At 38.9% G+C, this 11619-nt stretch overlaps 2 protein-coding genes across 11 annotated transcripts in view; one reads left to right on the top strand and one right to left on the bottom strand.

Moving 5' to 3' along the window:
* cdadc1 (cytidine and dCMP deaminase domain containing 1) overlaps positions 1-11619 on the top strand; it is a 102111-nt gene that overhangs the window by 35150 nt on the left and 55342 nt on the right. For both annotated transcript variants that reach the window (XM_055008252.1, XM_055008251.1), the window contains 2 exons: positions 4305-4441; positions 4592-4724. In XM_055008252.1, coding sequence (XP_054864227.1) covers positions 4305-4341 — 37 coding nt within the window. In that variant the 3' untranslated portion in view covers positions 4342-4441; positions 4592-4724. The remainder of the gene's footprint in view (positions 1-4304; positions 4442-4591; positions 4725-11619) is intronic.
* The window catches only part of mcf2la (mcf.2 cell line derived transforming sequence-like a), a 70969-nt gene continuing 60325 nt past the window's right edge, over positions 976-11619 (bottom strand). For 6 of the 9 annotated variants that reach the window (XM_055008237.1, XM_055008241.1, XM_055008242.1 and 3 more), the window contains 17 exons: positions 11393-11459; positions 11204-11319; positions 11044-11113; positions 10112-10204; positions 9940-10032; positions 9728-9853; positions 8948-9169; positions 8308-8400; positions 8133-8211; positions 7987-8053; positions 7802-7905; positions 7544-7636; positions 6711-6785; positions 4589-4698; positions 4276-4388; positions 3061-3164; positions 976-2968 (listed from right to left, as the gene is read on the bottom strand). In XM_055008237.1, coding sequence (XP_054864212.1) covers positions 2889-2968; positions 3061-3164; positions 4276-4388; positions 4589-4698; positions 6711-6785; positions 7544-7636; positions 7802-7905; positions 7987-8053; positions 8133-8211; positions 8308-8400; positions 8948-9169; positions 9728-9853; positions 9940-10032; positions 10112-10204; positions 11044-11113; positions 11204-11319; positions 11393-11459 — 1705 coding nt within the window. In that variant the 3' untranslated portion in view covers positions 976-2888. Of the gene's footprint in view, positions 2969-3060; positions 3165-4275; positions 4389-4588; positions 4699-5273; positions 5416-6710; positions 6786-7543; positions 7637-7801; positions 7906-7986; positions 8054-8132; positions 8212-8307; positions 8401-8947; positions 9170-9727; positions 9854-9939; positions 10033-10111; positions 10205-11043; positions 11114-11203; positions 11320-11392; positions 11460-11619 lie in introns of those variants that run through there. The other 3 variants (XM_055008239.1, XM_055008243.1, XR_008600730.1) reach the window with 3 other exon arrangements.

The raw sequence follows: 11619 nt of genomic DNA, 5'->3' as shown, positions 1-11619 counted from the left end.
TGAATATTAAAAATAAGGAAATAAATATGTAAAAATAAAGAAGAATAAATAAAAGAATAAATAAATATGGAAATAAAAGGTTAATTTGTCTTTACCCTTTGTTTCTCCTTTTGTTTTTCCATTTTGTCATTGCTTTTTCTTTTGTCATTGCATCAAGTAAAAGCAAAGGCAAAAGGAAAAAAACAAAGGGAAAAGCAAAGACAAAATTTGCCTTTATATTTATATATTTCCTTATTTTAAACAGCTTTGTTTGTTTTTATTCCTTTTTATATTTACACATTTATTTCCTAACTTTAACAGATCTATCTATCTATCTATCTATCTGTCTGTCTGTCTGTCTGTCTGTCTGTCTGTCTGTCTGTCTATCTATCTATCTATCTATCTATCTATCTATCTATCTATCTATCTATCTATCTATCTATCTATCTATCTATCTATCTATCTATCTATCTATCTATCTATCTATCTATCTATCTATCTATCTTTATATTTGCACATTTATCTCCTGGTTTCTTAACAGATTTATTTATTTATTTCTCTTTATATTTACACATTTATTTCTTTATTTTCCAACAGATTTATATTTTATTGTGGCACTCCTGTGACTCCATAAGCATACAACATCACAGGCAAAGGTAAACATTTAAAAAATATAAAAGATAGAATAATAAACAATAAAATAATATTACTCACATCAATCGAAAACTGCAGACATGCTGAATAAAGTGTGTGCAAATTTTACAGAATAATTCTAAATTAGTTAAAACTGACTAAAAAAGCAAAGGAGACAGAAGATAAGAAAACTTAAAACATGTTGAAGATAAAGTAAACAATAAAAAGTGGAAAATAACAAATGAGAGCAAAAAAGTGCGGAGAAGATTAATAAAAGTAAATACGATTCTATAAAATTAAATTTGAAAAATATATATAAATAAAAAACTAAACAAACTAAATAAAAAAACGCAAAATCCCACAGAGGAAACCATCTCAGACTTTATTAAAGCTGCTTTTAATTTTACATACAAGTCAGAATTACATATGTACAAATATACACAGATATGTCTCATTATAGTACTCTTATATCAACACATACTCAGTAGATATACAATAGGAAAATAAAAACAGTGGTCGCTGCAATGTGCTGCATAAACAGAAACTAAAAAATAGAACCCTTTCTCATGTTCTCCGGCCTCCGATTTAAGAGTACAAATGATTCTTTATTGTGGGATCACGATCAAACACTGACAAGTTTAGCGCCCGTGTGTCAGCTTCAGTAAGAGGGCAGAAAATAAACTCTCACGATATACAGCAGGTAGAAATATAGCCTCGTCCGGGAGAGTGATGACACACACAGAGAGAGACAAGGACACTCACAGAGAAACCATGATCATGCTCTTGAGGAAAACCGTGAGGTATCGAGGACACATCTGTACATTTTCTCAGTCTTACAGAACAGAACGAGCCGCAGTTTAGCTCACGTTTTGACACCGAACAACCTGCGAACCGGACAAAAACAGGTGGGGGTTTAGTGCGACGACAGGGTCACACAGGTGGGAAAGGATTGTTTTCCAGTGTGGATGCAGTAGAAAAGGTGCCATTCAGTGTTGAGTCAGACTTTCTGATTTTTACATTTTGATGTCGAGTAAACCAATGTTGCTCTCGGGCTGGAGGCGTGAACACGTCAAGCAGGTCTGGCTTGTGGAGAAATGGCTACTGTCACACGCCTGAACGGGGCTCGGACCAAAGAGATGAGGACACGGCAGGCTTTAGGCGACACAATAGTGGGACAACGTGCAGAGTATTTCCAATAGCATAAAAATGAACCACCATGACACCCACTCAACCTCGTAAACAGCTTGTAATTTAACCAGATCGGGCCTTTTGTGTAAATCGGACGTGGCTTTTGAGACTTTCTGCAGGTATGAGCAAAGAACACACATAAAAGACGAAGTGTAGTCGACTCAAGCAGGTATGCGGTCACACCCGTCTGCCCACAACTTCTTGGGCTTCCTGAGAGGTAAAAATCCAGAGCAGTTCAGAGGCGAGTTACGTAATTCCTCTTTTAAAAAACAACAAAGAGGTTCCAGAGTTGTCCACGCTGCCACTCTTTGCGTAAGCGCTTCGTACAGACAGTAAGTTGGAGAAGTGCAAGTAACAGCCGACCTGCCAGGCCGTGCTGTTGGTGACATTCACCTGGCTGGCGGCTCTGTGTTTTTAAAAGAACAGGCTTTAAAGGAAGCTCGTGGGAACGTTACAGGAGGAATACAGCATTCCTGAAAGAGGGGAGGGAATAGAAAAACCAACTACTTTGACACCCATGTACAGTAAAGGCTTACGGCAACATGCCCCGGACATTCGACCTGCTCAGTTTCGCTCCAAGACGCGCCGAAAGCGTTTTTCTCGTTGCAGCCGCCTGCTACTTTTCACAGTGTACGATCAGCGTCTGACACGAAAGCCGGTGTATCATGTGAAATACCTGTCTGATGCTATCTGTGGAAGTTTCACACAAGAATCTGTCGCCGTGCCGCGATGTTGTCGACACTGGCAGTCGTTTTTTTTAGCGCAAATATTCTTGGAATTGTCCACTTTTAATGCTACATAATCACAAGGGTTAAATGAAGTTAAGAGTTTGAAAGAAGGCCTGACAGGAGGTGGCTGATCCCTGATGTTTTCTATTTAAATACACTTAGATTCAACCAAGACTGAGACTGAAAGTTTTTCTTTCACTAAGGTGTCTGATTTGGTCGTTGGTTTAATCCTACATAGTGTGAGGGGGGTTTTCTGTGTGAATGGGAGGGAAAAAAGGATCATTTCGGTTCCTGTCAGATCAGCTTTCCACCTAGAAATGGATTTAGGTTGAGGGACAGGGTCTGGACAGTGTTCTCGGGTCAAGGTTTGATGTCGGAGTAGCTGGTGTAGGTCTCACTGCAGCTGGAGGAAGTGCTGAGGTTCCCAGAGACGCTGCCATCTGCAGGACAAACACAAAAACAGCAGCGGTGGTGGCTTTAGTACCGCCGGAATGAGCCCAAAATGTCTCTACTTCTTGATTAATGAACCAACCTGAGCTGCTGAGTGATTGCGACGACTTGGACTCTGAGATGAGGCTGAGGAGGTTTGCTGCTGCCACCCAGCCTTCCTTACTGCTGCGGAGGTTCTTCACAAACCTGCAAGACGTTAAACTAACTTTACCCAACGCTCTCTGGGACGACAGTTTTACAATATGACCCATTAAAAGCAGGCAGAAAGACAAGACTTCTGAGATGCTTTGTGGAAAAGTATTCTAAAGAACCAGTACAGCACTGTTGAAATACTCTATTAGAAGTAAGAGTCCTGCATGAAAAATCCGACTTCATATAAAGTATTAGCAGCAAATTGTAGTTAAAGTATGAAAGTAAAAGTACTTGCTTGGTCCGAGTGACTTATTTATTATGATACAGATGACCTCATTGCATTATTAAGAGTTGAAAAACACAAAATGACTCAATGAGACATGTAATTATCATATAAAGACACAAAATGACGACAAAAAGTTACAAAATGACCATGATACACCTAAAATTACCACAAACAAGCTGAAAACGGCCACAAAGGGGTGCAAAATGACTACAAAAATGCACAAAGTGAGCACAAAAAGACCTAAAATGCCCACAACACAGTCTGAAAATGACCAAAAAAGAAACACAATGAACACACAGACACACAAAACAACCACAAAGATACATGACCACAAAAAATGCACAAATCGACAATAATGAGACAAAATGACACGAAATGACCACAGAAAAACACAAAATAAGACATAATTATTATATAAAGACACAAAATGACTAGACACACAAAATAACCACAAAAATACACAAAATGACCACAAAAAGGGTGAAATATTGGATATTTATCAAATTGGAACCATGTGAGAAATTCATATGAAGCCAAAAAGTTTGAAAAATGCTGGTCATGTCGTACTTTAAAACCTTGTTTTATTAACAATTCAGTAAAATATTCCTCTTTAAAATATCTAAAGCTGTAGTGGAGTATAAAGTAAATACAAAAAGGGTAATACTCAAGTAAAGTATCTCAAAATTGTACTTGAGTAAATGTACTTAGTTACTTTCCGCCATTTGTGATTGCATAAAGTAAGGTGGTTTGATGTCTGCATAAGTTTCCCTCTTTCTTGCTTGACTTTCTCAACCAAACAGAAACATGTTTTGGTCCTATAACAATCAAATACATTTTTTCCCACCTTCAGTTTTTGGCAGAAAGATTAAAGATTCTTACCACTGTCCCTCCTCTCCTTCTCTGATTAGCTGGACCACGTCTCCACTCTTGACGGACAGCTCCTGAGGTCCCGCCTTCTCGCAGTCCGCCACCACTGTGTACTTTCCTGGAGCCTTTAGAGGGCCAGAGGTCACCAAAGTCAATGGTGTCATCATGGCAAATTCAGGTATTTTGATCACTTTATAATCACCACTCAAAGATATGACTATGGGACGTCAAACGTGGAACCGATCATGACTTTTTGGCAGCTTTAGCTGCAGAATCTTATCAAGGAAACTGTCATCTTTGTAAAAATCTTCACGTTCAATCTCACCAGCTTCTTCCCGACTTCATCCTCGGTGTCGGAGTTCATGGGATCCTCGCCGCTGGAGTATCCATCGTTCTCTTCTGAGGCGTCCACGGAGAGAGACGCCTTGTTCCAGCCTGGAGGAAGGAAAACCAAAAAAAAGGTAGCGAAAAACGAGAGAGAGGAAGCAGATGATTAGAGAAAAGGCAAAGAAGGGAATTGAATCACACGCTTCATGCAGCATCAAACATAGAAAAAGTGGATGATCATGGGTGGGAAAGACTACATGCCGATGTCACAGTCGTACATAAATCTCCCATTAGGAGCACAAAACCACCAAATCCACTCTGTCAAAACACTACAAATCGATCAGTTTACACACTCAAAGGCACAAAGGTCAGCCCCAACTCCAACAGAAGATCAGTGTTGACAGATCCCAGTGAAAGAAACACACTGAGAGAAGGATTTATGGGGAGAGATTTGAAGTTTTTCACATTATCAGTATTCTTCACAACACCCCAAAACAACCGATAGAAGAAGAATGATTGATTCGAGGTAGAGCAGGTAAAATATAGTCATTTAGCCTAAAATTGAGACTTAAAATCTTGCATTTTAAAGCAGAACAGTTTAAATATGTCACCTCAGTCAGATAGAAGTACTCAATAGAAGGCTAAATAACTTGAAGTAACGGGGATATTCTGCTGCACTTTACCTCTAAAACCAATCATGACCACCACAAACAACACCCACTGTGAGTGATCCTCAGAGCAGCTCTGTACCTCGCCGTTTGCTCTGTAACAGACTAGACGTGCTCATCCATTTGACTCTGCTCAGACTGACGTGGGGAGTCGGCTCTAGAGGGAACAAACGGCCGGCCGATCAGTGACAGCCGGGCGCTAACATTTCAGAAGTTCATTTTGTCCTTGAAAATGTGACCAAACTCTGTCAGAAGATTCTTCACTGTGAAGTTAGTAAAATGACAGAGCATCTCCACAAAACACAAGACCTGTTATCGACACATGATGATGATGATGGTGGTGGTAGTGACCTGTGGATGAAGGTTAAAATGTTGCAGTAGACAAAACATAGAAAATATGTCACGGAGCATCTGCATGTTTCAGACATATTTCATGAGTCTAAATGGGTATACGTTGTATTCAGATCACACTAGATTAGAGGATCATAATGAAAATAGCATCATGGTTCCACTTTAAGCCCTTTAGATCGCTAATTGAACGACTGCAGATGGTCTGTATGAGAGCACATGTAAAACGTAGTAAACAAAGTGATGTAGTGTCGATCCTGAACGGTTTCATGTCTAGTTTCAGTCTTCTATATGAGACACACACACGTAAATATTTATATATATACAGTGCCATGATAAAGTATTTTCCCGCTTTGTTGGAGCTTTTTGAGATCTTTTGGTCGACTTTGTTTAGTCAGACAGGTTCTATTTCAGTGATGTATTGATTGAACAGGTCTGGAGGTCATCAGGCTTGGGTGTGGTCGGTGAAATTTAATTCACTTTCCAAAATGTGTCATACGTCATCTAAACCCACTGTTGCAGAAATACATCAATTAAAAAAAAAAAAAAAAAAAAAAAAATATATATATATATAATTATATATATATATATATATATATATATATATATATATATATATATATATATATATATATATATTATTTTTGCAAATTTCTTTGCAACTTATTTCTATATTAGGGTTTACATATTTTTACATATAATCTATCTATCTATCTATATATCTATATCTATATCTATATCTATATCTATATCTATATATATATATATATATATTATTTTTGCTAATTTCTTTGCAACTTATTTCTATATTAGGGTTTACATATTTTTATGTATAATCTATCTATCTATCTATATCTATATCTATATCTATATCTATCTATCTATATATATATATATATATATATATATATATATATATATAATGTTTTTAAATATAATTGGGTCTTAATGAGTTAAAAATTAAAGTGGGGAAAATATGCAGAAAAACAAGAATTTGAGAAGGGGTCAATACCTTTTCACTGCACTGTATATTAAATGTACGTGGATACAATGATGAAGGGCGGAAAAATGAACGATGGGCTCTAAAGTGGGATGAAAATATACCTTTAAACCCAAATGGTGTTGGGTCGCTCTTGACCAAGTGGCGTTTGGAGCTGTGCTCAGGGCTCAGAGCTGAGCCTGGACACAGGAGGGAAGAGGAGTAGGAAGAAGAGGAGAAACATGAGGGAGGAAGAGCTAACTTTAACCCGCAGTTTTTTCATCAAAAACAGACAAAAAACACTAAATTTGATCATTTCTGCAAGCCTTGAAATTGAAATAGGTGTGTTTGCCCTCATTTACATGCATCCTGGTAAATATGAAGGTATTATTAGAGCAAAAAAAGGAATAAGTAATTATAGAAAAAAAGTATCAGTAAATCTGATGTTGCAGAGAACAACACTCAAAGATGCATCTTGTCACTTTCTTCACAGCAGCTGGATAAATGCTAAAACTCAAGAAAATCTGCACATCTATTTCTCAGAAATGCTATGTTATTTTTTTCTATTTCTGGCACAAACACACGTCAGTAACTGTCTGAATCTGCTGCAAAGGGATTTGCTCCAATAATACATTCATGCAGGATGCAGTAAATGATTTATTCTCCATTGAAGGCCTGGTGCATTGAGTTCATGAGGTAGTTGCAGTGTTCCATTTTTACCACCAGGAGGCAGGAGTGTCCAACATAAAACCAGGATCATATGCACCCTATCAGGCCCTAAATCTGGTTAGACTAATCATCAGCTAGTGGCTAAAATGTAGTTTAACTCAGTATAGTCAGCTAAAACCAGACCAAATAAGGCTGTAGCTGCTAAATTTAGTGGTTTTTTTATTTTTTATTTTTTTAATGTTTCCGAATTCAGCTTTTCAAACATCTTCTCATGGTGAGCCTCTGTTACCTTTGGGACTCTTGAGATTGCTGAAGCCCTGCAAAGTAAAACGCTTTTTAGCCACTGAGGACCTGTCAGTGGTGGGACTGGTCACCGCTTCATCTGGAGGGGATGGATTTGAATTGAGAAGAAGTGGAAAAGAGACGGTCATGAGGAGACAGAGAGAAGGAGAGAGCGATGGCGGTGATGAAGAAAAGAGGAGTTCACGTTAGGGAGAGTTTGGCATAGATAATTTTTTCTGAGGATGCTGCATTTAACTTCCTTCACCTTTGTGTTTGGGGGAGGAAGAGGAGACGTCAGAGGTGGGACTCGGCTCGGCCTTCTTCTCCTCTTGCTTCCTCTGGTTCTTCTGACTGCTGCTACGAAACGGGCTGGAAAAACAGAAGAAGGAAACATTACAACAAATGAAGCCCTACCCAACTTTGTCCTTATCTCCATGGAACATCACCAACCTGAGGGAGATGGAGCTATTGTTGCTGGTGTGAACCGGGGAGTCGGAGCTCTTCTGCTGGCTGGCATCTAAAACACACAACACTTTATTACAATCACAGCATCTAAACTGTACAAAAGACAGAAGAAGACTCAGTTTCTACAATACCTCTGCAGGCTTTGAGCTGCTGGGTCAGAACCTTGCGGATCTCGTTCACCCACGCTGTTTTAATCTCAGGTGTTGGAGCCTAGGTAGAAAAAAAACAGCAGGCATTGTTCATTCTGTTGCTTCTTTTCCAGCTATATAGGAGGATGAGTAAAAGCTATGAGGCTGAGTTGATTACCTGGACGATAAAAACCTCTTCTCTGGAGTTGCACCAAATCTCAAACTTCTTGTTGTCTCCTTTGGCGTTCTCTGTGATGCCCACCGCACTCATCTGAGAGAAGAAAGAAAGAAAGGAGGAAGCTTAAAAACATGAACATTCAAGTGACTTTGTCTCAGGGATCGACTGATATGGGATTTTCAGTGCCGATACCGATGATTGGTGATCAAGAAAGACTGATATGCATTACGTGTAGTGTTTTAACAGCTTGTGATCACTTTTATTCTCCACTAAGCTCCAGAGCTTAAGGCTTTATTACTCCCCCAAGGAATAGCAGAGTTATGTGATGATTGGTGTATGTTTATCCGTCTGTCTGTCTGTCTGTCTGTTAGCAACATTATTCAAAAACAGACTAACGGATTTGGAAGAAATTTTCAGGGAAGGTCAGAAATGACACAAGGACCAAGTGATTAGATTTTGCAGTGATGCAGCTTATAGTCTGAACTTGTTAAAGAGTTCTGTTTATTGTTCAGTTTTTGCAGCTTCTACTTGAGAGACATTTCTGAGCCGCTGAGACAGAATATTGGCTACAGTAATCTGTCTACCACTAACCTTTATACGACTATGAACTGCCTTTAAACGTGAAAAAGTGTGAGCTTACGCTGAGGGAGTGTTTGAAGCTGTACGACGGAGCTTTCTCGTAGCCCTCCCCGTTCTCCTCCCTCCTCTTGCAGAAGAGCAGGGCCTTCTCGTGCAGGAACAGGTGCCTCTGCATGGGCTTGAACCTGGCCAGGTCCTTGACCTTGGCGTGACCTTTCTTATGCTCCGTCCACACGCTGAAGGAGCCCTGCATCAGCAGTCGACCCAGCTCGGACAGGTTCCCCTAAAAGAAGGAAAAGATAGATGCGTATTTATGGTTTGGATTGAAGAAGTACCTACAGCAGTACCTACGCTGCTATATCCGCCCCCTTTCATTTATGTCCTCTGTATTGGTCATTTGTTTTTGATCTGTATCTTTTGACTCATTTGAGCTACCCTGCTAAATCCTGATGTGCTTAATAGAGGACATCTTGGCCTTTCCAATGATAGCTCAAGTGATTGGGTGGGATGAGCGGAACTTTGTTTTCATGCTGAGACAAAATGGAGATGGCAGCAAAATGCGCCTGCCAGGAAAAGAGGAAAATTCAGTCAAAAATTGTTAAGATATCCTTGTTTTCCCCAATGGTAATCATATATGTTCTTGTTTATGAGCATGGGTAAAATATGGGTATCTTTTGATCATGTTGTGCATCAAAGGGTTAACCATAGAATTGTCATGCGTTCTCATGTTGTAGTTTTCTCTTTCTTGGTTGCTTTCATGCATATCTGACACATACAGTAAATCTCTTTAGGCTTTGAATTGTGCATTTTGGCTGCATGACTGCCGTGTAACTTCTCTGACCTCGTATCCTGTGATGGCAATGAGATGCATGGAGTCGTTTACGGCTTTCAGGATCCCCAGGATGGAGGAGAGAGCTTCCTGCAGGTCATCACAGCCATCACAGCCTCTACTGTACTTCAACAACTCCTGCAGAGGATAGTGGAGGAAGTGAGTCTTTCCTGTCGTACATAAGAGATCTATAAATGTTCAAGCAATACATGATCAATGCCCACCTTCAGCAGCAGCTGGTACTTGGTGATTCTCTGGACGGGTTTAAGGAGGTAGGAGTCCAAACCAAGTTTATGTTCCAGCTTCTTCTGGCACTCCTGGTTTTCAAAACATAAACCAGTCACTTAGAATGTGTTTTTCCTGCGAGTCACGTGTTGTTAGAGCTACGAGGCTAACCTGGAAGAAGGCACAGTCGGAGCACTGTCTCCACAAGCTCTCAGAGCGAGGTTTATTCTGGCAGTACGCCTCGTAGATCTGCAGGTCTTTCATCTGCAGGGAAAACAAAAGAGGCATCAACAGTCAATTTTCAAGTCATTTTGGACAAGTTTTGAGTCATTTTGGACAATTTTCTTGTCATTTTCAACAAGTTATAATGTCAGCTTGGATCTTTTCTCATCATTTTGGATCATTTTTGTGTCTTTGGGATCATTTTCGAGTCATTTTGAACAAATTTCATGTCATTCTGGACTAATTTTCTGTAATTATGGGTCATTTTCAAGTCATTTTGGACAATTTTCGAGTCATTTTGGACAAGTTTTGAGTCATTTTGGACAAATTTCTTGTCATTTTCAACAAATTTAAATATCAGTTTGGATCTTTTCTTGTCATTTTGGATCCTTTTCAAGTCTTTTTGGATCATTTTCAAGTCATTTTGGACAATTTTCGAATTATTTTGGACAAGTTTTGAGTCATCTCAACTTAATGAAAAGAACAGAATCAAAACAGTTTTTGAATCAGCTCATTTTATTATTGTTTATCTAATTAGATGGTGGTTGTTATTAAATTGGGACGGTTATTTAGTTGACATTTTAGTGATATCCAGTCATTTTTTATTAATAGGTGATTGTTTCCATCATAAATAATTATGGAATTTGTAAAGACATGATCATAATGAACATAAAAAAAAAATTTATTTTTTTTTTTACTTTTAATAAAAATGTATGCAAGATATATCCCATGGACTTTAAAAATACCTCAATTTTATATTGACCCAAGAGTTTGGCACAAGTATCGAGGAGAATTTGAGACCTTTTATATTATTATTGGCTCTGTATAAATAATAAGCACAAGCCATAATGTAGAAGGCGATGTTTGAAAAGATTGCCTACCCTTTCTAAAAAGCAGCGTCCCACCAGTTCTGGGCAATCAGTGTATGCTTCAAGTTCCTTTAGAAATGTCCTGGAAGACAAACAACACAACACAAACGCTCAGACAATGAAGCACATTGAAAAAAAAAGCAACTGATAAACAGAAATACTCCTGAAGCACCTCTTGTGAAACTGGTAGATTTCAGACATGTTGCCAAACAGAATGTCCTTCTTGCTGTGCAGGTTGCTGGGGATGAGGTGAGCCATGGCGGGGTTGTCCATCTCTGCTGCGTAGCCCTACAGGTTCATTTCACAAATTAGTAAAGCCTTCCTCGCCCTTTTCCCCCCATTGAATTCTGGGATATCTCACCTCCAGCACACACAGCAGCTCCTCCACGTACGCTCTCTCCGTTTCCAGCAGCTCATTCATGACGTGACTGAAAAAAACAAGATTTAAACTAAGCTTTTAGTGCTCAGAATTAGCCTGAATGCTATTTTATCGCAACCATAGCTTTCCATCTGATTCACAGCTTACTTAAAAGCATATTTAACCTTTTAAAGTGATAAAGACTTCAAAATTTCGTCCGCCATTATTAT

This window comes from Amphiprion ocellaris, chromosome 24, assembly GCF_022539595.1.
Source record: "Amphiprion ocellaris isolate individual 3 ecotype Okinawa chromosome 24, ASM2253959v1, whole genome shotgun sequence".
NCBI lineage: Eukaryota > Metazoa > Chordata > Actinopteri > Pomacentridae > Amphiprion > Amphiprion ocellaris.
The sequence above is the reverse complement of the archived record's forward strand: the minus strand, read 5'-3'. Positions and strand labels throughout refer to the sequence as shown.